At 35.0% G+C, this 27,301-nt stretch overlaps 1 protein-coding gene across 8 annotated transcripts in view; it reads right to left on the bottom strand.

Annotated features, from left to right (window-relative positions):
* Anks1b (ankyrin repeat and sterile alpha motif domain containing 1B) overlaps positions 1 to 27,301 on the bottom strand; it is a 1,051,626-nt gene that overhangs the window by 435,049 nt on the left and 589,276 nt on the right. For 6 of the 8 annotated variants that reach the window (XR_013440373.1, XM_021724502.3, XM_021724494.3 and 3 more), the window contains exons 13-14: positions 6,556 to 7,145; positions 4,794 to 4,866 (exon numbers count right to left, since the gene is read on the bottom strand). Coding sequence is in view for 7 of the 8 variants with exons in the window: in XM_021724502.3 (XP_021580177.1) it covers positions 4,794 to 4,866; positions 6,556 to 7,145 (663 nt within the window). In the remaining variant the exon portion in view is untranslated. The remainder of the gene's footprint in view (positions 1 to 4,793; positions 4,867 to 6,555; positions 7,146 to 27,301) is intronic. The other 2 variants (XM_040279646.2, XM_078052943.1) reach the window with 1 other exon arrangement.

The raw sequence follows: 27,301 nt of genomic DNA, 5'->3' as shown, positions 1-27,301 counted from the left end.
ATTAACCTGATTTTTAGAAAGTGTGAGAACTTGAAGTAATTCCAATGGACATGTAAATTTCCTAACTTGAAAGGGTTTTCTTGTGATATAATGACAATGGTAAGAAATAAGACTTTATGAAAGATATCACAGGAAAGCAACTAAAAATATGAGTACCGTAACTACAATTCTCATTGATCAGAAAGATAAACAAGATTTTCCAAGTATCTCCCATGTAGCACACACTCTAATTAGAAAGATAAAGCATGCATATGTGGATAAGAAGACAGAGAATTTATAGTTATTGATCACCTGCTATGTTCTAAGTTATAGTAGTATAGTATATAGTTTAATCTTGTGGCAGCCTCATGAGATGCTTATGAAAAATTTGATTTTATAGGTGGGGAAATTGATAATAGGTCAAAAATCCAATGAATTTGCAAACTGGGATTTAAGCCAGGTCCACCTAACTTCAAAATCAGAAATGTTGTTTGTGAAAATGATGAGTTAATATGTTCTGAGTGAGAAACTAAGGAACTGACCTAGAATAATCCAGTATGTCTTTTTAAATTTTTTAAATTTGTTTTAATTAGTTATACATGACAGTATAATGCATTTATATAATTTCTCATTTTTCTGAGTATACATGTTGCAGAATCATATTGGTCATGCAGTCATATATATACATACAGTAATAATGTCTGTTTCATTCTACCATCTTTCCTATGCCCACATCTCTTCCCCTCCCCTCCCATCACTTCTCTCTACCTAATCTAAGGTAACGCTATTCTTCCTTAGTGTCCCCTGCCTTATTGTGATTTACTCTTATTTCTGACTTCATCCTGGACATGTGAGGTTGCTGGATAAGTTGTAAACTACTATATTTGAAAAATAAAAAGGAAACTGGTTTCAAAGAAGGAAATTAGTTTTGTTATAGAGAATGTTCAAACTTTGAACTGGTTCATATTTATTAAGGTAAAAATGAGAGAATTCCAAATCTCTTCCTGGTCCAATAAATATGGTTTGTAAAACAAATATCTGACATTGGAAATGTGTAGGTACAGGAAGGGCAAACAAAAATGCTGAAACTAGCTAGATATGATGGTGCATGCCTGTAGTCCCCACTATTCAAAAGGTTAAGGCAGGAGGATTGAGGTAGAGTCCAGCCTGGGCAACTTAGGGAGACTTGTCTTGAAAAACAAAACAACAACAATAACAAAAATCCCTGCTGAAACAAAATGGGCAAGAGCACTGAAAATTTAATGTTGGACCTTTATGTATCTCCATTACTTATGATTTTATTCTCTCATCATCTGAGGTTTTAAGCAATGAATGCTCATAAAAAACATAGCATTATTAAAACCAGGCATAGCACTGGACTCAGTAGAGACTGATGACACTTATGTAAAGCAGTTATTTACTGTTTCTCATTCTAAATTTACCTCCCACTAATTTCATTGCACATCTCTTCCGTATTGGCAAGCCATAAAAGGAATACTCAGACTTCATGAAAAACAATTTAGTATATTTATAGCAAAGCATATTAGATTTTTCTCTTTGCTAGGGTAACATGGAGTTCTAATCTGTTTTTGGGTTTTTTTTTAATCAGTTTTTTAATTACTTGTCACAAACTGTATCCCAGTTGACCTCATGGTTCTAGGTAATAAAGCAAATTTAATCCTTGTGAGAACATCTGACATAAGGTTCTTAAACAAAGGCTTACGTGAATTCAGCTTTGTATTCCGTGTTGAACAGTTTTTCTGGTGGAGACAAGGTGAGAACTATGTTTAATGCATATCTACATGTGTCAGACACTCTACATATCCACTGCACATGTCTCTACAATGATTCTATATTAGTATGCCTATTTCTGTCAAGGGGCAAAAGAGTAAACAAGCAACGAGTAAATAGCAGAATTGAGCTTTAAATTGGTGCTTCATTTTTTATTTCTCTGTGTGATTTCCCAACCACGTTGAGTACCCAGAATGTTATCTGTTGAGTGCCATCTTCATGGGGTTATTTATCACCCCTCTAGTTAAGTCTAGCTTTGAGAGGGAAAAGAATACAGCTCGGGAAAGCTGTGATTCATAACTGGCCTGAGGGTGAATTGGAATGCTATGTTATGGTCAATCACTTAGTGCATAATTAGAGTGTAATGAAGAGGCAAAAACTAAGGGACATATAGAGCCAGCCTTTGTCTATAGTAATGACTTCTTGTGGACTGGGTCTCCACTTTTATTTTCATTACAATTGCAGAAAAATGGTAAACAAAAACAGAGGTAGGATGGCAATAGGAGAGGTGGGTAGAGAGGAACTAAGGGGAAAAGAATCTGTAGATTTGTTTACCACTAAAATATCCTTCCAAAGGTAGGTTTGCCTGGGTGACATTTTAAATATTTTTCCTAATATTTATGATATTTTTATCATTCTGTGCCACCGTCTCTTGAAGAATTTAGAACATTAGAGTAACATTTAATGTTATCCAAGTTGAACTGTGAATTTAATGCCCATATCACTATTCCAAAAGAGAAGCACTTCTAGGTCTCAAACACTTTCATTATGATGAAACTTACTAGCTCACCATGCAGACTTTCTATCTTTGAATAGTACAGTTGATATCAACAAAAAAATGTGTATTCCTATTATTTTTTGGAAATGATTCTGTAAGCATATATGAAAGAACTGCATAGCAACATGTGTCCCCAGGCTGACTGGATTCTGGAAAATTCCCCAGTTGCTTCAGCCTAATGTTAGCAGTTGTAAAAATGAAGGTCATTCATTTGGTTTTGGTTCAACAGAAATTTGCAAGGATGGTTAGATTGGGGCCCTTTCACAGTTTTCCACTGATGTCAAAGCAAATCACCAGACTTTTATATTTGGGGTGTGTGTGTATGTGTGTGAGTGTGTGTGTGTGGTGTGTGTGTGTGTGTGTGTGTTTGCCATGAAACTCACATACTTTCTAACTGCTCCTGTTTTACTCTGAAATGGTCTTTCTGTTGTTGGCCTACTACAAACCTCCAATGAGGAGAAATAAGTAGACTTGTGTACTTTTCCTGCATGTGATACAGGAAGTGCCTCCACTTCCTGTATCACATGCAGGAAAAGGTAAAAACGGGATGGCAAAGAACATGGTGGGGAAAGGAGGAAGAAGGAGGTGGAGGTTTGTAGCTAAAAGGGAGCGTGTCCCTACTCTCCTAAGCCAATTGACCATCTCACTCCCTTTTTCCCAGGCCTGTGACCAGGCTCCTGAGTCAAGCTGTGGTTTTCCCCACATCCCTGCTGAGTGACAGCCAGGCTTGTTGCAGAGCCCCCAATCACTGCTCAGGCTCTTAGCACGTGGGCAACACTCTGCAAGTGCTCATTGGTAAAGAGCATCTCAGTCACTCAGCTTCATCTCTGAAAAGATTCTCATTACTTGTGCTTTTGTCCTCTCCCTCACAAGGTCAGTGCTTCTGTGACCACTTTGGGGAACCAGGCAAAGTGAAAATCCAAGTCATGCCAGTGAGGGCTTCATTTTTATTTAAGTTTTAATATTTTGTTTATTGTGGATTTGTAGCATTAATTTTGAGTTTTTAAAATATAAATTAAAATGTTATGTATCCTGATAAGCATCGGGATACATAATATTTTAAAATTTAAGCATCCCTTAAATTTTGTTCCCCAGACAAATTCTTCACTCATCTCAAACTAGTCAGGGCTTTGCTGAAAAAAGTTCAATATCTGTTTACCCTTTAGACATCTTTCTCTTAAAAACAAAACAAAATAAAGCAAGCAAACAAACAAAAAACCCCAACTATCACTTCTGACTTAAATATGAGCTCTCCTGAGACCTTAGGAATCACCTGTTTAAAACTCCAAATTCTATAGATCTATCTAGTATACAATTGTACTGCTACTTTGTGGCAAGGTAGAAATAGAATCCAAGTCTTTTGACTTTTTCAAGAACAGTACATTTTATTTTAGTATAAATATTACTGAAATTTTAGGTTTAGTGATCTAGTATTTAATGTCTGTCAATACTAATTGACGGACATTAAATACTAGATTTCAAAAGGTTTTAGATAGCTAGGCACTGAGATACAGGCCTATAATCCCACCAATTTGGGAGGGTGAGACAGGAGCATCACGTTAGAGGCCAGCTGCAACTACTAAGCAAGGCTCTCAGCAATTTAGCAAAATCCTGTCTCAAAATAAAAAATAAAAAGAGTTGAGGATGTAGCTCAATGGTAAAATACCTCTTGGTTAAATTTTGAGTATAAATGAAAAATGGTTTTGAATGGACTTCTACTCTAAACTTTAATTTTAGGGAAGAAAACAATATTTACCAATCATAATATGTTAAACAGCGATTGCAAACCCAACTCTTCGTGAGATATTCTTTGAGGTTCTATGAGATACGTGAAGATGAGTGATATATAGTTCTTGCCAAACAGAACTTATAACTTAGAGAAGTTGTTAATTGCTTTGGCCCAAATAAATAGGACATTTCATTGAATGAGAAATAGTGTATTAAATCATTGGATTCTACAACACTTTGAAGTGCTTCCTACTGCAATCAACATAAGGTTGAAGCTTCATTAATATTAACTGGCACGGTAGAATAGCACATAGGAAAAATCCAAATTTGTTGAACCAATTTACTTATAATTGATGTTATTTACAGGTCAGGATTACTGGATCTGAGAGTAGAAGGAAATAATTTTCAGCAACTGTTATTATGATAAAACATGAAATTATCTAAAGATTTTTAAATTATTTCCTGGCTATTTTTTAAATTATATTTATTCATTATAAGTAGAGGAAAGTTTCCTTACTTGTGGTTTCACCATTCATCTCTTCAAGTTCACTGTTGATTCCAACATCTATGGAATTCATTATTTTGTCAATCTGTGGGAAATAAAGGCCATGAAAGAGGATTATTGCATTCACTTTTAACATTGCACTTTAAAATAACTTCCAATGCTAGGATCATATATTCTTGGTGTTATTACTACAGCAATACTATAATTAAGAGACCAATAGGGAAAAGCTTAAACTTCTTTTGAGGGATTTTTGAAAATATAAATTATGCTTCCCTTCTTTAAACTTTCAAAATTAATGTGTATGTTCTCTGTATTTCTTGAAATGAAATTTGTACTTAGATGACAAGTTAGTTAGAAATTGTGTATTCTTTAAACTTAGAAGGGAAAGGAGCTACAAATAAGATCATGTGATGAGATCTATCCTCTAGCATCCTTCCTCTTCTGCCTAAGAGCATGCATCTCATTTGACTGAAGAGACCAGGAGTCAGATTGTGGGCATGACCTTTAGAATCAAGGTCTAACTAAATGGTCTGATCAGTCACAAGCTGATTAGTAGGATCCAGTCACAAGAATATAGACACGGAACAACCTCATATTAAATTAATTAACAACTTTACTTTAACCTTCTAAAGGATAAATTAAATATTAATTAATCTTGTCTCAAAAAATAATTCAAAAAGGAATTTAAATGTATTCAGATTTTAAAAAGAAGAAAGGAATATAATAAAAAAATCCATCTACTAGTTTGCAATTTTGGAAAACACAATTATTAAGATGGAGGTATCTCCCTCTTCTTCATATTGGCCAACATGTTATATGGCAGGTTTCAGAAAAGACAATGAGGATTGTCTCATTTTGTTCACCCTGAAACAGATGCAGAGATATCCAGTGATTTTTCCCAAATAGCTCAATGGAGAACATTAATATCAGAACCATATCTATTTCTAGTTTCCAGAATACTATAGTGACCTAATGTGCTTTTAAAGCTAGTCCAACTGGCACAGTCTTTTGAGAGACAAAATGTGACATGTTATAATAAAATATCATAAGAGACTATGGTCCATTCTTTTAAAAAATCAGGAAAAAGCAAGGAGCTTCATTATTTTATGATGTAATTCTCCTCAGAGACAAAGGATGATATTTTATAACCTTTCAAGGGCACTTACTTTCTGAATAACTCTTTCCGATTAAAGACTTTGTCTTTAAGGAGAGCTTAAATTGGTGATACTTGACCCCAAAACATCTTTTCCTTTAGTGATTCTCTGATAGCTGTAGAAGGGAAATATTAAGTGATGTGCATTTATTGCATGATTCTTAAAGAAGAGCCAGGAACTGTTCTTTTTATCATTAAGGTTAAGATTAGAAGGAGCTCTTCTAAAAATACAAAATACTTTAAGAAATAGAGACAAACTAATAGAGTTTAGCAAATAGCAAAAGGATACCTAACAAAAAACAAGATTTTTCTCAATTTGTCAGCTACAGTGCTTGGTAGGATGTGATGTGAACATTCTCTGGTACCTCATAGCTGGTTACTTCTGCTTGACATCAATTTCTATGGAAACAATGGATTTCACCATATAGGTGGAGCTGTATTTGTTTTTATGCTACCGTGAATTCATGTATTACCCATAGAACCTTTCCCTTCTGGTTGGACCTGTATATATTCGTTAATTTTCTGCTTTAGCCTCTGAAAGAATTAAAAAGCTGTCAACCCTTCCCTAAACCTCCCTCAGTTCTAAAGCCCAATATAAAGAACAAGAAGAACCAGGCTTACTTCTTCCCATTCAGATGTGAAAGACGGTGTTCTTTCAGAATTCCCTTTAGAACTGTGTTCAGCAGTTGAAGCTTCACTCCAGTTAACTCTGGATACTTTCTCCTTTGAAGGGTGGGCGATGAGATCAGAATCAGATTTAGAGACAGTTTTGGATAAATGCATGTCGATCAGGGCTCTAGGCAATGACCTTATTCTCCCCAGAGTACAAGCTCTTTCCACAAATCCCCCCGTATTCACAACCCACTGGTCTCCACTCCGGGATCCACTCCTGGTTGTTCTTGTGCCGACAATGGTATGGTTCTCGAGTTGGTTGCTTTTTTTGTGAAAAATTGTTCTACTGACCACTTTGGGTTTAATTTTCTTTACCACAGTTTCTGAGTTATTTTCTATTGGAGTCTGCTTGAAAGGTAATGGACTGTTTGCCAAACTGACTTCATCTTGTCTTTCTTCACATTGACCTCTTTTCCCATAGAGATGAAATGGATTTTCAGGGGATTCACAGGCTGGAGAAGATCCATGGAGAAGGCCTGCAAATTGCCCAGGATCATATTCTTTAGGGGGATCATTGTCTTCCTGTTGAGAGAGGTCATCTGCAAAAGGGAGGAAGGATGTCAGGATTATATAAAGAACTCTGAAAGCCATGATACAGGAATGCCCTCATGAACTTGTGCAATGTCCAGACATTTGATTTATTGCTACATTGCACTTTATGAAACACCTATAACCCTGCAGTGCCAAATATAAAATGAATGTGTGTGTGTGTGTGTGTGTGTGTGTGTGTGTGTGTGAATTAATCTTGCAATACCTTAGTGTTCATTTCAGAGGTATGAACTGAGTAGTCAGTGACTGAATACCATTCTACCTGTCCCCAGGATATATACATAATATTGAATGAACAAAATTGGGTTTTCTTAAATAGAATACCCATATCCAAAACCTCAAAGTAAATGCATCATTGTATAGTGGAACATCTAGCATTTTGAGAAGAAGTACAATTAGAAGCAGTTTAAAGTTAATAATTCTGATAGTATTACCTTAAATATAAAATTAAGAACAATTCTACACAGATAAAAAGGGGTTTGTTCAGGCTTAAAATAGGCAAACAATGCATCGGTAATATGACTTAAAAGCAAGACTATTACATGAAACTGAAGTTGAGCTATTAACACAAAGCTATCTTTTTCTTTCTTCTTGGAGACAACACTAGTTATTCCCTGGTTTCTTCAGCTCTTTGGAAATGTAATGCAAAAAAATCCAAAACAAACAAACAACAAAAAAAAGAATGATAATTTTTATTGGCCTTTTTCCTAAAATAAAACAAAATTTCCTTGAGATTAAATATACCATGCTCTTTTATGACTTAATTTGACATTTAAAGGTATACTGTGTAAAAAGTAAATGCATCATTGCATAGTGAACAATATAAAGAACTTAGCTCAGGAAATCAGTTTACTTCTTTCAGTGTCCTTTTGCATCCATAGAGACAGCCAAATGTTTGCCAAGATTGAACTTTCATTTATTATATAAAGTTATATTTAATTCATCTCGTTTGATCCTCATGACAATCCTGTGATGTGATTATTAATAACAATCCTAATTTTCTGATGGAAAGAGTTAAAACAAAATATTAAATTCTCAATTTTTGATAAATGGGCAACCACAGTGAATATTAATAGACATTTGCCCATAGGTTGCTACAGACAAATCTATACTTTATATTGAGTATTGGCCCCAGGCCCCATGCTGTTCTCCCACTGGGAGCTGGTAAGAGCAGTTTTATTCCTAGCTCTACTTATTTCCAGACCTCACCCTGGTTCCTGCTTAGATTTTCCAAAGAGATGTCTCCCTGCCAGATCTATCCCACCAGCATCCTGAGATGGAAGAAAGAACAGTGATAGAGGAGAAATTCAAGAGACACCAATCCAAATGGGAAAAAAATCTGCATCCACCTATTACTATTCTAACCACTTCAGTTTTCCCACAGAAAATCCATCCCTTTCCAAAGAAACTACAATATGTCCTTGAAGACTCCCTTCTGTCTGTCCTCACCACAGAGGCCATTCATGGGATAGAAGAGTAGGTAGAGAGTAGGGCAAGGTAGCTTTGAACTCTCTCAAGATTACAGAGTTTATGGCTTATTATGTTCAGTTCGTGGAGGTAAAAACTAACTCACAACTTAAGCTGCTCAAGTTTTTCCACCTAGTCAGTGGTTGAGATTCAACCTAAGGTCTATCAGATTACAACATCCAATCATCTGGATACTAATATTACTATTATAATAAAAGAACAATTTGGGATTAATTTACCAAGAGGACAAGCAGAGAAGCTCTGGTGTGGAGAGGGACATGCTGCTTCTGTTCATGATTATTTCTAGAATTTGGGAAAAGTATATTAAGAGTCTATTAAAGTTTTGTTTGTTCAGTTTGTGTGTGTGTGTGTGTGTGTGTGTGTGTGTGTGTGTGTGTGTGTGTGTGTGTTTCTTCTTATAGATAAGCTAATACTAGAAGGAAACAAGTCCTGGCATTCTTTTCCAATTTATTTTCTCTTTCTTCTGAGGTAGCTTGAATCCCCGATAGTGCTTTTCAACATGAGCATGTTGGTCTGGGATGACAATAGTGGTGAGTAATTGTAGGAAGGAGGAATTCTGAAATAAAGAAATTCAGAATTTCATTTTGAAGATTGCTGAAGAAGGCTACAGGGATTGAGTTTGAAAAGAAAATTGAAAACAGTCCACCAATTGTGGGAAAAAGATTCTGTAAATCTCTGTCAAAAAGATTTCTGACCATGTTCGTTATCAAGAATAATGAGAATGTTAGAGGCAGTATATTATTTTAGAGTTTCTGTGAATTGTATTATAGGTTACCATCTCTTCTCTATTTTGAACAAAATGACCATCGTTATAATCCCCAATTGCTTTATATTGTCCAAGTCCTCTTGTTAAAAGCAGTTACTTCCCTAAGTAAAAGAAAATTTAGTTATTAGTGTATAAGCTTGGTTTACTGAATAACAGTTTTTTAGCATTTTTTGCCAAGAGTGGTAAATATTATTTGCTTATTTTAGTGGCCAGATTCTAAAGATTACTAAAATCAAAGAAAATGAGAGGTTGATATGAAACCTCTTGAGAAGCCTGTGTTGTTGATGGATTAGAGCCAACTGGTCTGAGCACAGCTCCCTGTAGCCACGCCCCTCCCTGCAACCAGTCCTCCTGTGCTGAATTCCACTGTGGCCACATGCCTTGCATTACTGCATGGGACTGCAACAAAATGATATAACGAGAGATTTGAAAGGTACTTTGTTCTCTTGAAACCCTGCCACATATGACCAAGCTAAAATGGCCTTCTAGATAATGAAATGACACATTATCCAGTTGTTTTAAAATGTAGATTTTATTATTTTTTAGGTATGGTAAAGCCAATAGATCAGGAGATGACTGTCACTGAAAACACAAAATGTTAAACTCAAAGATCCAAGAAGAGAGGCATGTTACATCAATAGGAGATTCAGGGGGAAGCACTGGGGACTGACAGGAAGTAGAAGGAGTAAGGAAAGATTGTGGCAAGAATCTTTATTGTGATTTCCATAGGACAAAACAAACAAAGCAGAGATGAACAGGTTTAGGATTAGTTAGTTTGAATAACTTCAGAGGGTTCAAAGGTGTAGAGATTGTCCCTAGTTATCTGGTCCCTGGCCCTGGGTAATTAGGGCAGCTAAATAGTGGCCGGAGAGTGTGTGAGCCTGGTAAAAGAGATGGTGGGGTATGGGCTTTGGATTGGAAAATCATGCTCAGAGGCAACTTGTTCACTGTATCTAGGAATTAGCTAGACCTGGGAGGGAAAATCCCTCTAGAATCAGCAACATCCCAAAGTTTCAGAGCACAAAACCAAACAAAACACAAAATAAAAGACATAGTTAATACAGTAGTCACCCACATCATGCCAGCCAACTTCCGCACGTGTGAATGAGGCCATTCAGGCCCAGCCTCAGGCCAATCTGCCAACTGACCACAGTGCATCAGCAAGCACTGCCAAGATAAGCAGAGTCTGGCAGAAAAAAAAAATGCCCAGAATCATTATCCCATCAATGGCTATTATTTTAAACCATTAGGTTGAGCTGGTTTGATATGTGGCAATAAATAATAAGTAAAATTCAAACTATAACCTAAGTTTTAAAGAATTAGTATATTCTTTAAAATAAATTCTTGCAATGTTTATATTTCTACTTTTGAAAAATGATGATAGTAATAGTATCCACCTAAAAAGTGTTATAAAGATTGAAGAGGTAATAGAAGTTTCTAGGCCCATGTGGGCTTATATAAGAAAATATGATAAACTGAGTGACTTATAAATACCAGATATTTATGTCTCACAATTCCAGAGGCTTAGAAGTTCAAGATCAAGATACTAGTTGATTTTGTGTCTGCTGAGGGCCTGCTGTCTGTCTCACAGACAGCATCATCTTACTGATGATAGAAGGGTCTCTTACAAGGGTGCTACTCCCATCCACATGGGCTCTTTCCCTCATGACCTATTCACCTCCCAAAGGTCTCACTTCCTAATACTATCACCTTTGGGATTAGGATTTCAGCAATGAATGGGGGTGAGGTACAAACGTTTGGACCATAGCAAGAAGTCAAGCAGTTAGACAATAACTATCACATAGAAGGTATTCTATTTTTCTATTATTGTGACAATAGCTTTGTTTTTATTAATTTGATAGTTTTTATTCTAATTTATTGTATACATCAGCAGAATGCATTACAATTCATATTAAACATATAGAGCACAATTTATTGTATCTCTGGTTGTATAAAAAGTATATTCACACCATTTGTGTCTTCATACATGTATTAGAGTAATGATGTCCATCTCATTCCACCATCTTTTCTACCCGCTTACCCCCTCCCACCCCTTTGCCCTATCTAGAGTTCCTCTAATCTTCCCATGCTCCCCCTCCCAACCACACTATGAATCAGCCTCCTTATATCACAGAAAACATTCAGCATTTGTTTTTTGGGGATTGTTTATAGAAGCACAATTCACAGTAGCTAGACTGTGGAACTAACCTAGATGCCCTTATGTACATAAATGGATAAAGAAAATGTGGCATATATACACAATGGAATATTACTCAGCAATAAAAGAGAATAAAATCATGGCATTTTCAGGTAAATGGATGGAGTTGGAGAAGATAATGCTAAATGAAGATAGTTTTATTTTTTTAAAATTTGTTCTAATTAGTTATACATAACAGTAGAATGCACTTTGACACATCATACATAAATGCAATATAACTTCTCATTCTTCTGCTTGTACATGATGTAGAAGCCCACAGGTTGTGTAATCATATATGCAAATAGGGTAATAATGTCTAATTTATTCTACTGTCATTTCTACCCCCCATACCCCCTCCCCTCCCTTCACTCCCCTCTGCCTAATCCAAAGTAACTCTATTCTTCCGTAGAGGATTTAATTTATAAAAAGAAATGTAGTAGTAAGTTATAATATTACATACTTAGAAAAGATTGTTATTTTGACATGGAAATTGTGGGTTTTACTCCTTTGTTTCTGCTTTTATATTTCAAAGGTATATTTTAGAAAGAATTTTTTTGTTTTCTTACTATTTCTTTAGGATGAAACTGAGGCAAAATATATAGATTAAACTGTTTTCATAACTTGTCTCATTTAATTTCATACTTCTCTTTTGATAAGTGGATATTTCATGCCAAGGTACAGAACTAAGTATGTGTGAATTTCAATCTAATAGTTATTTAAAACATTATTAACATTTCAGAGAAATGTCAAAGTAAATATCCAAACCTAAGCAGTTCAATCTTTTACCCATCTTTATCCCTCATATTTATCATTTATATAAATACCTGAATAACAATAAAACCCAAAGTTTCATATTAGGATAAAAACAACTTATGGAAAAAATAATTTCTACTATAAATCATAAGTTTTGTCGGTCTGGTCACTAGATCCTCTTTAGGAAGCCAAAACACTTCATTTCCAGAGAGAACAATGCTGATATTGATATTACTAGAAAATGTGAATTAATTTCACAAATATGGATAAAACACTTCCTGTGCATCAGTGGCAAAGTTTCAGTAATGCCACATGTAACATCCTGTCTCCATGAAACTTACATTCCAGAAGAGACAATTACAGGCAAATAAAATTAGTATAGTAATTGCAGATACTTAGGAGGCTGAGGCAGGAGGATCTCAAGTTTGACACCAACCTGGGAAACTTAGCAAGATCCTGTCTCAAAATAAAATAAAAAGGACTAAGTAAGATTTATCTCAATGGTAGAACACTTTCTTATCATGCATGAGGTCTTGGGATTGATCCCCCATACTGAAAAAAAAAGTATAATTGCAAAAACATTAGTAAATTCTATGAAGGATATAAAGCAATATAGTGAGAAAGGAATGGAAGGAAGATGCTATAAGGTGACTCCTTCTGAAGAGCTAACATTGCACATATTTACCAATGACCGTAAGGAGTTAATTATTTAAACTTTGGGGGAAAGATTATTGTAGGTAGTTGGAAGATCTGAAAAGCTCATCAGGCTACTAAGAGCAATCAGAAAGCTACAGTGGCTGCAAGAGAGTAGCAGGGGATAGGTAGAATAATGGTTGGACAGCAAATCAGAAATGAAGTTGGTGTGGAGTTGACTTGACTTAACTTGTACTTTCAAGTGTTCCCTGGCATTTCCAAAGGCAAAAACATAATAGCCCAGTGTTTCCTCAAAAACATCAATCACCCCAAGTCCCCTCATGAAAAGAATACCATGAGATAGTGAAAGTATGAAATGAGCACATGATAGCAAAGAAAAAACAAAAAGACTGTGGGTAATTTCTTCAATAAAGCTATCAAGAAATCCCCATGGCCCTACAGTGGATGAACATAGTCAAATCATGCAATAGCCACAGGATCCAGAACAGGACAGCAGTTGTGCAACTGTAGTAATAAAGGGAAAGGAAATTTGATGGAGCCTATAAGGCATGCAACTCAGAAACTGCTATCAATACTGACTCCCAAAAGAAGGGGGCTCTGCCCCAAGGAGGATGCTGAAAAATAGAATCTGAACAACTAGCAGAACTCAAAAACTTCTGCAGCAAGACAACAGGAAGTAGATAATATCTTTGAGAATCTCAGGATTATTAGTAAATACATACTTTTAGCAGACTAGAAATACACTCTACAGAAAAGCTTTTGGGAGAAGAATCAAAACTGAATGAGGAGAAAATACCAGATATGGGAAAAGAAGTTAGACTTGAAATTATCAGGAAGGAAAACATTTTATATAATGGGGATAGGAGGGTTGCAGGAAAAGCAGATGTTCAGTAGGATACCTTGAATACCCTATAATAGCCAAGACAGTATTCAACTGTGAGTACACTGCTTTGGAAGACAAGTTGCATGAAACTTTGGAGGTAGTGGGCTTCCTGAAACAAACAGAGAAATACCAATATAGGGCTGGGGTTGGGGCTCAGCCGTAGCACACTTGCCTGGGATGTGTAAGGCACTAGGTTCGATTCTCAGGATGACATATAAATAAATATCAACAACTAAAAAATATTTAAAAAGAAGTACCAATATAATTAATACTTCATAGCAATGTCAAAGAAAAATGCACTTGTGCTGTGAAATATGGAAATCTACTGTGGTTCATTCCTGTTCCCTCATGGGACTCTCCTCCTAATAGTCCAGGGCATTGGACTATCCTTAGCAATGCCTTTAGGACTGAAGTCTATTTTGCTTAATGCTGGCATGGCTATACCAGATTCGTTTGAGTTAATATTTATCCTTTTATTTTTTGTATGTTCCATTATTTCTTGTTATATCTATTATGAAGAACATAAAATGAATTTTGTTTTCTTACCTCTTAAAAATCCCTTTTAACTTGTGAATTTAGCTGATTTATATTTGTTTTGACTATATATGTGTGTATGTGTATTTAAATTTGATTCTATTACTTTGCTTTTTGATATATACTTATTGTTGTTCTTATTCCATTTTTCTCTACATAATATGTGGCTTAGATTTCTGAAATTGATATTCTTTTCTTTCTACTTGCTTTGAAACTCTTCTCTATACCTTTCAGTTTCATGATAATGTATCTCAGAGTGGACTTCTTTTTATTTAGTAGGCTTGAAAACTAGTTGTTTTTCCTAGATATGGGAATTTATGTTTTTATTAGTTCTAAAAAAATCAGCCATTATCTGTCAAAAATTTTCCTTTCTCCTATTATTTCTTTCCTAGTCTCTGGTTAGGATAACCTCATTCCATTCTTCATATTTCTTCATGACTTCATATTTTCTGCTTTTTTGGCCCTCCGATATACTTTGGATTATTTCTTCAAATCTATCCTTCAATGGACTAATTCTCTCTTCATCTGTATATAAATGTGTTAAGTTAGCGTTTTCATTTTGAACTTTTAGATAATTTCAAGTGTTATTTTTTTATATCCCAAAATGCATAATTTTATAATTTACCTGCTGTTTACTGATAATGTTTTTTTTACTCATTTTTGTGATTAGGCATTTTATTTCTTTGAACATTTTTGTGTACATACAATGGCTATTTGTAGTTGCTATTTGCAGTAATAATATCTATAGTCATTGATGGCTAAATGTGTCCTATATTTTTGATATTTAAAGTTCTTTTTTGCCCAAGGTATTTAGAATCATTTATTTTTAACCCATTATTTGAACTTAATCTATGGAATTGTCAGTCTGCTCAGGAAAGGTTTCCTGCAGAAAGGATGTTTACTTTCTTTCAGTTTCACTGGATAATCTTGACTCAGCTCCCCAATCTTCCTACTGAACCTGGATATTGTGTCCCTATGAGCAGTGCTATTATAAACATCTGCACTCAAAGCAACGTTGATCTTCTTGTCTTCTATCACACTTTTTTATATGGACCAAGGCCCAATAGAGGAGACTGTCTCAAAGAAGTTGTTCTATTCTTAATATATGTGTTCTGCTGCAGAAAGATCTCAGAGCACACAGACTGATAAAATATTTTGAAGTAAATTATTTTTATTGTTAAAATGTACATAAAAATTTCACCTAAAAACAGAATTTATTAGGACATCAAAGATTTTTTTGTAAAATATTTATAATTTTTTGAACATAAAATTTTTTAATGTGACTCTTCAAATGACTACACCCCACTAAATAGATAGGTTATTAACAAATTGTCTTGCCAGGTGTGAGGGCACATGCTAGTAATCCCAGCTATTCAGGAGGCTGAGGCAGCAGGTCCAAGTTCCAGGGCAGCATGGACAATTTAGAGAGACCCTGTCTCTAAAAATCAACAAATATTTTTAAAGGGGAGGGGTTGCTCTAACTCAGGAGTAAAGTGTCCATTGGTTCAATCCCCAGTACCAGAAAAATAAATAAATAAATAAATAAATAAATAAATAAATAAATAATCTTGGCATGCATGTTTGTATCTTGTCAAGTATAATGCAAATTTATAAATCAATAAATTATCTTGAGAATTACATAAATAAAGAAAACGTTTTAACCTAATTATGGATATAAATAAAACATCATCATCATCATCATCATTATTATTGTTATTTTTATTGTACTGGGGATTGAACCCAGAGGTGCTTTACCATTGAGCTATACCCCCAGTCCTTTTTATTATTTAATTTTGAGATGGGGTCTCACAAAGTTGCTTAGGGCCTTGCTAATCTTGAACTTGTTATCCTCCCTTCTCAGCCTCACAAATCACTGGGATCACAATAATGTGCCACTGTGCCTGGCTAGCAAATTCTTTTAAAGTAAGGCCTCCCATAAAAAGTATACGTAGAGAGGGCTGGGATGTTGCTTGCGTAACACAGGTGAGGCCCTGAGTTTGATCTTCAGCACTGAAAGAAAAAAGTATATGCATAAAGAAAAAAAGAAATACAAGGTTTGGTAATATTTAGGGTTCTGATACTCTATGGTACTGAGCAAAATAAGAGAAATGGAGACGAAGAATCATACAAAATAGTTTAAATAGAGTTGGGTTTAGTATATAAATCTCAGATCAACTTGATTTGATTGAAGAAAACAAGGAGTTAAACTCTTATAATATATATGGTCTACATGTCTCAACAAGCTTTTAAGGAGTGCTGGGTTTTATAAGAAATATTAGGGAGAAACATTATCTACTTTTATTCACTTATAATGTAAACTTACATGAACCTTATTAGTTTGTTTTGTCCTGGGCTTGGAGTACATGTGCTCTTTCTAATATGTTTGGTTTTATCCAAGTATTAAAAATGTCTTTCCAGTTGCCCTATGTGTTAAGACAGAAGTATGAGTCAAACAAATAATAATGAGCCACAGAGAACTTACATTCTCTTAATTCTCCAAGGTTGAAAATCAAAGCTTTCAAAAGTATATGAAAATAATTTCAGTAAACACCAGTTTCCTGTACCAGGAATTCATTTAAAAAATTACAAATGCAAAGAGCCCATACTAGGTAAGGGGAACCAATAGTTACTGTGTGCCTTTTATGTCCAAGGTCATCCTATCTCATTAACTGTCATATAAGCCTCTGGAGTAGGTATTATTATGACATTGGCACTGAAGAGGATCACCTAGTGAATAGAGGAGCCAGTATGGGATACAAATCTGGCTAGTCCAAAGCCTGCCTTTTTCTGTGACATTACAAGGCTTTGTGTCTGTGGCTTTACCCCAGAGCTTCCTGTGGCAGCAACACAATGTGCCATCCAGTGGAGTGTCCTGAGTATCACTGAAGTTTGAAAACCACTCCATGGGCCACATTCCAGGTATCAGCAGTGACCTTTGTGCATTATTCTGACTGCACAATTAGCCAAATAAACTTTCTATGCCTAGATGCTGAATGGTGTCAGATAAAGCATATAATACAGTTCCCTCCTGTAAACTGCAGATCAATAGCTGCCTTTCTGAAAATGTATCCAGGTAAGCTCTGTTGTTCCCTAGTCTATTAGTCCCACACACTGCCAAATTTAGCATTTAATGCAGAAGCGGAAGAATGCTGGAGTCCTGGCAGCTTCTGGACCAGAACAGACCATGCAGTTTGGCTCTGATTTCAAACATTTATAATCCTTTCTCTTGCTCCCTTTGCTCAATATAGGAGAGAGGCTATCAGCCAATTTCCCCACCGTTTATAGCAAATCCCAAAGCTCCCTCGTTTCCAGCTGCTCAGCTGCCTGGGCAGACTGTATTACTAAATTATTGTATCTTTTTGGTAGAGTGCCTGATCTGTCTTGGCATGCACTTTGAATTGAAAGAAGCTCCTGTTGCAGCAGAGGAAGCGAGCTGTTCTCACCCTTCCCACGCGCCTTTCCTCTGTTACCCTCCACCACTAACCTCTTTGTTCTCCATGCATAAGCCAAGTTCATAGGGGTAGTTTCTCATCTATCTTTGACCCCCTAGGGAGTGAGGGATTTCAAAGGGAGTTCTGTGCTAGGAGTAATTCCCATAGCCTAGAGCCAGATGAATAAATGGTCTATAGTGAATAACTACATTTGGAACCAAGAGTTTTTGTTTTTCTCTCACCAAAATGTATTTCTTTGTAATACTGTAGTCACTGTAACCATGTATTTTCCCAAATAGAAGAGATTGTACTGGGGGAAAAGAGGAAGAAGACCTTTTAACTCAAGTCTGTTGTTTTCAAAGACACTGGTCCTTTGGTTTAATTTATTTTTTAAAAATTCCATTTTTACACTATGCTAACAGGTTATGAATGTGAAAAAAAAGACTGTGCTGGAGAAATAAAAAACAAAAAGTAGATCAATATTCTTTAAAGAAGAAAGTGATTTTGTAATATCAAAAGAATGGAGATGATTCTATTATTCTAAAATGAGTAATCATTCTGACTCAATTTTCACCAGATACACCTTGAATTTGAACTCAAAGTCACCTAAATATCTTCAGTAAAAGCTCTGGGAATGTAATGCATTCAAATCTATCCTGTTAGTTTTCTATTCCTGCAAGCAATGAGCAGCTTAAATTTTTTCTCACATGCGTTTGAAGAGATGTGTCATCTCAAAAGAGCAGAAGAGTCACCAAAAGTGTAATCCTATTAACAAGACATACCATAGAAATTATATGAAATGTTAAAGATAAATTATATCTAGTGAGTTGTTTCAAATCAACACTGCTGTTGCTATGGTAAGAATACTGAGTGTAAAGTAAAAGTCCTCTATAAGGGTTTGGTACTGTAGCCATGGCAACAATGAATGATGCTCAACTCTAATGTTTTTCCATTTGATCCAGAGAGAACAAGATGAGCTTTAAATGTATGTAAGATGGCTTAGAAAATCGATCATTTGTCTCCATCTTTCTCATGGCTCCTCAATTGATTAAAGAAGACATCACAAAAATAGCAGCCAAAGAGACTAAATATAGGATCTACATGTTTGCTTGGGTTTTTCATGATCATGAAAGCTGGAGAGATCCACTTTATTCAAGGTGCTGGTAAATGGCATATTCATTTAGCAAACCACTTCACAGCAATTTTCAGGTTGGGGGCATCATGTAATTTTCCATGGATAGGGAAAAATGAAATGCAATGAAATTGCGATTTCCACCACTTTAACACAGGAAGAGAAATATTAACTTAAAGTAAGAAAATATGGAAATCGGTGTTCCAGCCCTGCAAAAGAGGAGCTAATTCTATTTCTCTCCTAGTCTGGTAAATGCATTCCAAGTAGACTTTTGTTCTATATGTGTCCACTGAAATGTCCCTCATTGCTATCAACAAAATCTCCACATTACTAAAATGGACATTCTGATTCTTTGTTTTACTTGACGCGTCAGCTCTATCATTAATCCAGATCATCACCCCTCCTGGATGAAGTACTTTCATTTAGCTCCCTCTAGGAGCTAAACCCATATTCTTCTGGTTTTCATCCTACTTCACAGGAACTCCTTTTCATTTTCCTTTGCTTATTCTTTCTCATTTTCTCAAAGTCTAAGCAGTACAGTGTGTTTAGGCTTGGCATACTTGGACCTTTTCTCTTTTCTGCATTTATTCCTTAGCCGGTTTCACTCAGTCTTAAGACTTACTATATCACCTAAAAGTGATAACTCTCAAACTTCTATTTTCAACCTGATTTCTCCCCTGAACTCCAGACTCGCACATTCAGCTGTCTTAGAGTCATCCTTCTTATACTTATCTTTTTCTCACACCCAATGTACAATCACGCAGTGAATTGTGGTGGCTCTCTTTGTGAAATATACCTGTAATTTGTCTATTTTCAGCCATTACTGGATGATTTCAGCCTGGATGATTGCAATAGCCTCCTAACAGTTCTCCCAGCTTCTATTCGTATACCTCTTTGGGCAAATCTTATCACAGAAGTCAAATTTATCCTAATAAAAACAACCATGTTATTCCTCTGGAAACAACAATAACAACAACAACAACAACAGCAACAACAATCAAAAACAAAACAAAAACCTCCACAGACCCCTTAGTTCCCTCTGAAGTCAAAACCTTTTCTCAGCCCTGTGGATACTCTGATTCTTTGATATAGTATTCTACTTTTCCTTGCTTACATCTAGCCATATTGGCGCCTTCTTAATTTTTTAAAATTAGTGCATCACAATTATATATATTAGTGAGATTTACTGTGATATATTTGTACATGTAAATACCATTAATTGGTCAATTTCATTCTCCAGTTTCTCCCATTTCCCCTCTCTCCTCCCTTCCCTTTATCCTATTCCTTAACTCTATTGGTCTCCCTTCTATTTTCATGAGATTCATTTTTTTTCTCTCTTGCTTTCACATATGAGAGAAAACATACAACCCTTGATATTCTATGACTGGCTTATTTCAGTTAATATGATGTTCTCCAGTTTCATTCATTCTTATAAAAATGACATAATTTTTGGTGGAATAAAGCACCATTGTGTATATATGCCACATTTTCTTTATTCATTAATTTATTGACGGACACCTAGGCTGGTTCCAGAATTTGGCTGTTGTGAGTTGCACTGCTATAAACATGGGGATGCATGCCTTGCTATAGTATGCTGGTTTTAATTCTTATGTATAAATATGAAGTGGTGTAACTTGGTCATATGGTAATTCCATTCCTAGTTTTTTTGAGGAAACAATGCTGATTTCCATAGTTGTTATACTAATTTACAATCCACAAACAGTGTTAACTGTTGCTTTTCCCTCGTATCATTGCCAGCATTTATTATTTGCACTCTTTTTTTCTTTTTTTCAATTTAACTTATTATTTGCATTCTTTATAACTGACATTCAAACTGGGGTAAAATGAAATCCCAGTGTAGTTTGATTTGCACTTTCCTGATTGCTAAACATGTTGAAGATTTTTCATATACTTATTGCCATTTATATTTCTTTTCTTGGAAATGTCTGTTTAGTTCATTTGCCCATTTACTGATTGGGTTGTTTTTAAGGTGTTTTAAATTTTTTCCTATATTCTGGATATTAATCTGCTATTGGAACAATAGTTGGCAAAGATTTTCTTCCTTTCTGCAGGCTCTCTTTTTGATGTTATTTCCTTTGCTTTGCTAAAGCGTTTTAATTTGATGCCATCCCATTTATTAATTATAGGTATTATTTCTGGAGCTTTGGGAGTCCTACTGACGAAGTTACTGCCTGCACCTATATATTGGGGTGTTGACCCTATGTTTTCTTATATCAGTTTCAAAGTTTCTGATCTAATTCCTAAGTTTATGATCCTTTTGGGGGCAGTATGTACTAGGGATTGAACTCAGGGGCACTCAACCACTGAGCCACAACCCCAATCCTATTTTTTTAAATTTTTATTTGCCAATGGACTTTATTTTATTCATTATTCACATGTGGTGCTGATAATCAAACCCAGTGCCTCAGCCATGTGTGGCAAGGGCTCTACCACTGAGCCACAACCTCAGCCCTGCAATCCTATTTTGTATTTTATTTGGAGTCAGGGTTTCCCTGAGTTGCTTACAGCTTCGCTCTTTTGCTTAGGCTGCTTTGAACTCTCGATCCTACTGTCTCAGCCTCCTGAATTGCTAGGATTATGGGCGATTGCTATAGCACCCAGCTAGTTTCTGATCCATTTTTAGTGAATTTTTGATCAGGGTGAGAGAAGGGATCCAGTTTCATTCTTCTATATATGGATATTCAGCTTTCTACTACCATTTGTTTAAGAGGCAATCCTTTCTCCATTGTGTTTTTGGCACCTTTGTCAAGGACCACGTTATTGTATCTGTGGGAGCACATCTCTATGTTTTCTATTCTATTCTGATTTTATGCCAGAACTGTATTGTTGTTGTTACTATTACTCTGAGATAATTGCTCAGCATTGCTCTTTTTGCTCAGAGGTTTTTGGGTTTTTTTTGTTTTATTTTTGTTTTGCCTATGCTGGATGTAAATTCTTTCATATGAATTTTACAACTACTTTTTCTAGTTATCTGAAGAATGCCATTGTTGTGTTGATGGCGATTATATTCAATCCACATGTCACTTTTGGTAAACAGCCATTTTAACAGTATTGATTCTGCTTATTTGTGAACATAGGAGGTCATTCCAACTTCTAGTACCTTCTTCAATTTCTTTCTTCGGTGTTGTATAATTTTCATTGTAGAGGTCTTACATCTCAGTTGTTAGATTTATTCCTAGATATTTTATTTTTACTTTTTAAAATGTTTTTATTTTATTTTTAGTTGGACATAAAACCTTTATTTTATTTATCTCTTTTTATGTGGTGCTGAGGATCAAACCCAGTGCCTTGCATGTGAAAGGCAAGCACTCTACCATTGAGCTACAACCCCAGCCCTTATTTTTATTTTTAAGGCTACTGTGAATGAATTGTTTTCCTGATTTATTTTTCAGTGATTTCTTTATTGGTGTATAGGAAAGCTACCAATATTTATTTAGTTACTGATATTTATTTATTTATCCTGCTACATTGCTGAATTTATTGATTAGCTCTAGAATTATTCTTGTATTTTAAATCATCTAAAAATAGGATCACCTCATTAGCAAACAGTTTACTTCTTGTCTGTATTCTTTTTATTTCCTTCTCTTATGTAATCACTCCAACTAAAATTTCAAGTACTATATTGAATAGCAGTGATGGGACTGAACATTCTTATCTTGTATCTGATTTTAGAGGACACTCTTTCAGTTCCCGCTTCAGTATGACGTTAGCTTTGGGTTTATTGTAGAGAGCCTTTACAAGGTAAGTTCCTTCTATCCCCTTCTTCGTTCATATTTTTATCATGAATGTTTTCTGGATTTTGTTAAAGCTTTTTTTTAAACAACATGAGATGATTATGTGATTGTTTTCTTTAATACTTTTTATGTGATGCATTATATTATTGATTTGCCTATGTTCAACCATTCTTGCATCCTTGAAATGAAACCAACTTGATTATGATATACAGTCTTCTTAGTGTATTTTGAATATGACTTGCTAGCACTTTATTAAGAATTTTTGTACCTATATTCATCAGGGATAATGGTCTGTAATTTTTTTTCCATAAATCTGGTTTTGGAATCAGGTTGATGAATTTGGGTGTCCCTCCCCTTTCTATTTCATGAAATAATTTGAGAAGCATTTATATTAAATCTTCTTTAAATGGTCTTGTAGAAGTCAGCTGAGAATTCATCCATCTGTTCTTGGGTTCTTTTTGTTGAAATACTTTTTATTCTTGCTTCAATCTCATTGCTTGTTATTGATCTGTTAAGGTTTTCTATATCTTCTTTGTTCAATTTTGGTAGGCCATATGTGTTTAGAAACATCCATTTCTTCTAGATTTTCTAATTTATTGGAATTTAAGTTTTCAAAATAGTCTCTAATGATCCTCTGGATTTTGGTGAGGTCTATGGTAATAGATCCTTTTTCATGTCTAATTTTATTAAATTGGGTCTTCTCTGTCTTTCTTCGGATTAGTTTTGCTTAGGTTTATCAATCTTTTTTATCTTTTCAAAGAACCAACTCTCTGTTAATTTGATTCTTTGTTTTATTATATATTTTATTAATTTTGACAGATTTAAATCCTTTCTTTCATTCTACTGATTTTAGAATTTGGAATTCTTGTTGTTCTAGGACCTTAAGATGTATAATTTGGTTATTTGGGATCTTTCTGATTTTTTTCTTTCTTTTTTTTTTTTTTTGGTACTCATAGTTACAATCTTTCCTCCTAGAACTGCCTTCTTAGCATCCCAAAGATTCTGATATGTTGTGTCTCTATTCTCATTTGATTCTAAGAATTTTAAAATTTCTTCTCTGATTTTTTTCTATGACCCATTCATTGTTCAATCTCTATGTGTATTTGCTAAGACTTGCTTTGTGAACTTTCATATGGTCTATTTTGAAGAAAGATTCTTGAGTAGCAAAAAGAGAGTGTATTCAGCTGCTGTTGGATAAAATATTCTATACATTTCTGTCAATCCATTTGGTTTATATTATTTTAGGTCTAATATGCCTTTATTGACTTTATGTCTGAATGACCTATGTATTAGAGATTAAGGTGTATTACAATCACTTGGTATTATTAAAGTGGGGCCTATCTGATCTTTTACGTTGAGTAGTGCTTGTTTTATGTAATTATAGGCACTGATATTTGGGGTACAAATATTTATAACCATTATATCTTCTTGTTAGATTGTTCCCTTTACCAGCATAAAGTGACCTTCTTTGCCTCTTCTAAGTAGTTTTGGTTTGGAGTCTGCTTTGTTGGATATGCAATACTTAGTTACTTTCAGGTTCAATTTGGAATAACATTTTCCATCCATTCATTTTTAGCCTGTGGATGTACTTCCCTGAGAGGTAGGTCTCTTGAAGACAACATATAGTTCTATCTTGTTTTTAATCCAACCTACAAATCTGCTTTAATCATTTTTTCCAGTATTGTACTGGAGATTGAACTCAGGGTCTTGCACATTCTAGGCAAGCCCTTTGCCACTGAACTATGTCTCCAGCCCATGCGAGGCTGTCTTTTAATTAGAGAATTGAAACTATTTACAGTCAGTGCTATAGATAGATATATGTTATTTCCTGCCCTTTGGATTTCTTTCTAATATTTAGTTCAATCTTTATTCTCATTTACTTAACTACTCTTCTGAGATTTATTCTTTCCCAGGCTCTGGTGTGTTTATTTTTAACTTCTTCTCTGTGAAGCCCTTCTTTTGGAAGTTTTATTTCTTCTTTGATTTGGAAGGATAGCTTTCCTGGATATAGCATCTTGGTTGGCAATTATTTTGTTTCAGGGCTTGAAAATACTTCATTCTGATTCCTCCTGGATTTTAGGATTTTGTTGAAAAACCCACATTTATTTGATTGGCTTACCTCTAAGTGTGACCTGATTTCTCTCTCATGACACTTTTAGAATTCTAGCCATATTCTATATATTTGGCATTTTAATTATAATATGTCATGGAGAGTTTCTTGTTGTGTATATGGAGCTCTATATGCATCCTAGGATGTCTATCTTATTCCAAAGATTTGGAAGATTTCTGTTATTATTTCACTGAATAGTTTATTAATGCCATTAGCCAGTATCTCTACTCTTTTCTTGATGCCAGTGATTCTTAAGTTTTGTCTCAATGTTGTTCTGAAGTTCTTGTATATTCTCATAATGGTTTCTTACCTTTTTCTTTATTACTCTCTGATCAAGTTCATATACCTTGTCTTCAAAGGCTGAAGACTAATCTAATCTATTGGTGAGGCTTTCGACTGAATTTTAAAGTTTGATTTATTGTGTCTTTCATTTCCTAGATTTTTGTTTGATTCTTTTTCAGAATATAACTTTACTGAAATGTTTTTTCGCATCCTATATTTTTTCCCTTAGGTCATTCTTTAGATTTTTTTTTAATTCATTGATTGTTTCTACAACCTATTTTTTGGATTTTTTTCCAGAATTATATTCATTTCAATGTCTGTGAATTCAGTTATTGGGGAGGAGTTATAAACTTTTATGGGCATCTTCTTGACCTGTATCCCCATGTTTTATGAAGTCCTATATTTGTCTATCTGTTTAAATATATTCCTCTTCCTCATTTATATGGGGATCTTTTAGTGAGTAGTTATCTCTTTATAATAATCCCTGGGATGAGAGTATATCTTAGTTTCAACACATCTGATCAGCATAATCAAAGTGTGTTAAGTTCAATCATCAGTATCATGTGAGAAGAGAGAGTAAATTCCATTAATGATGGGTAATATAAGTGCAAACCATATATAACAGTTGCTACAAAAATTATTAATGATGATCTCTAAAATTCTATTAACCCAAGAAAAAAAAGTGGATGAGAAAAAATATAGGCTAGGCTAGAAAGATTAAGCTTTAATGATGGTATACTGTAAAAAATAAAGAAAGTAGAAAAAAAGAGGAACAAAAAGGTTGGGGGAGGGAAGGGAAACATAAAATGAGGAGGGAAAAAGGATGAAGAAGAGGGGAAGGAAATGGAAATGAGAAAGAAGAAAACAGGTATCAGAGAGGATTCATTTATTGACAAAATACATAAAATTAGATAAAACCTTAAAATGTTGGAAAACACTGGGAATTAATTTACATCAAGCAGTTAATGAAACAAAAGTTATACAGAGATTTTGTTATCTTTTTCTTAATGTCTTTTTAAATTTTAAACTTCCTACCTATGATGTTTATGTGACATAAATATCATGCTGTTTGTTTGTTGTAAATACTGACCTAAATGGCCAAACTTGTTAGGAGAGTCTGTATACTGAGCTCCATCCCCTTCTTGTCTGGTCTCATCTGTTAGAGGAGCATTATAAGATTCAGAGCAGACTTCATCCTTCAAATGACTTTGTTATTGTGACTGGGGGTGTAAGTCTGGTAGGGCTCTCTCACCTGTACAGTCTGTAGATAAATCTGGCTTATGTCACACCTCTTGTTTTATTCCTTGAACCTTTTGTGGTTCCTTATAGCCTTAGTTCATGTGCTGGTGGGAGGTGTGTGGGATGTGTCATTCTACCCCCAGACCCCTTCTGGACATGGGGAAGGTGACGTGGACCCTGCAGTAAATTGTAGATTACTGTTTTCCACCTGATCTTGATCTGGCCGAGTTCTACTCCCTGTCAGCCATACTCCTTGTCCCAGGGTTCAGATTGTGAATTTCAAATGAAATTCTTCCCTCTTCTCCACTCTGCAGATTGTCAGAAAAACAGTCATAACTCCCAAAACGCAGACCTACTCTCAAGTGTATGTTACTGTCTCACTCCTGTGCCCAGACTGACTCATGACACCACAGATTCAGTGAAAACTAAAGTCTAAGTGGCTCTTTAGTCTTGGGTATGCAAAAGCAAGTATACCAAGAACAAGACAAAAATAAATAAATAAACAAAATAAAAATAAACAGCAAAATATGAAAAATGAAGGTAAACTGAAAGGATTTCTAGTCTCCTGATCAGAAAGTCCAGAATTTTTCTAAGCTGTCACTGCTTGCCCACTTTCACAAACTCCACTGGAGAGTGCCACAAGCTCAGTCCATGCATCTGAGCTTATTTTCTGCTCAGATTACAAATTAGTTGGACAGAGGCACCTGTTTAGCCTAAACTCAGGAGGAGAATTTCTTTTGGCTCATTGAAGGAGAGCTCCCCTTACTGAGCCATCTTGTGCCCGGCTCTGCTATAGTCTATTACTTTTGTTAATTCTTTTTTCATTCTAGAAACTAATGTTTCTGGTTTTCACCTGGTTCTTAGCTCTCTTGAGTTGCATACCAGTGTTCTCTCACAGTCTTCCTACCTCAGTTTGCCATTG

This window comes from Ictidomys tridecemlineatus, chromosome 6 (genome assembly GCF_052094955.1).
Source record: "Ictidomys tridecemlineatus isolate mIctTri1 chromosome 6, mIctTri1.hap1, whole genome shotgun sequence".
Taxonomy (NCBI): domain Eukaryota; kingdom Metazoa; phylum Chordata; class Mammalia; order Rodentia; family Sciuridae; genus Ictidomys; species Ictidomys tridecemlineatus.
The sequence above is the reverse complement of the archived record's forward strand: the minus strand, read 5'-3'. Positions and strand labels throughout refer to the sequence as shown.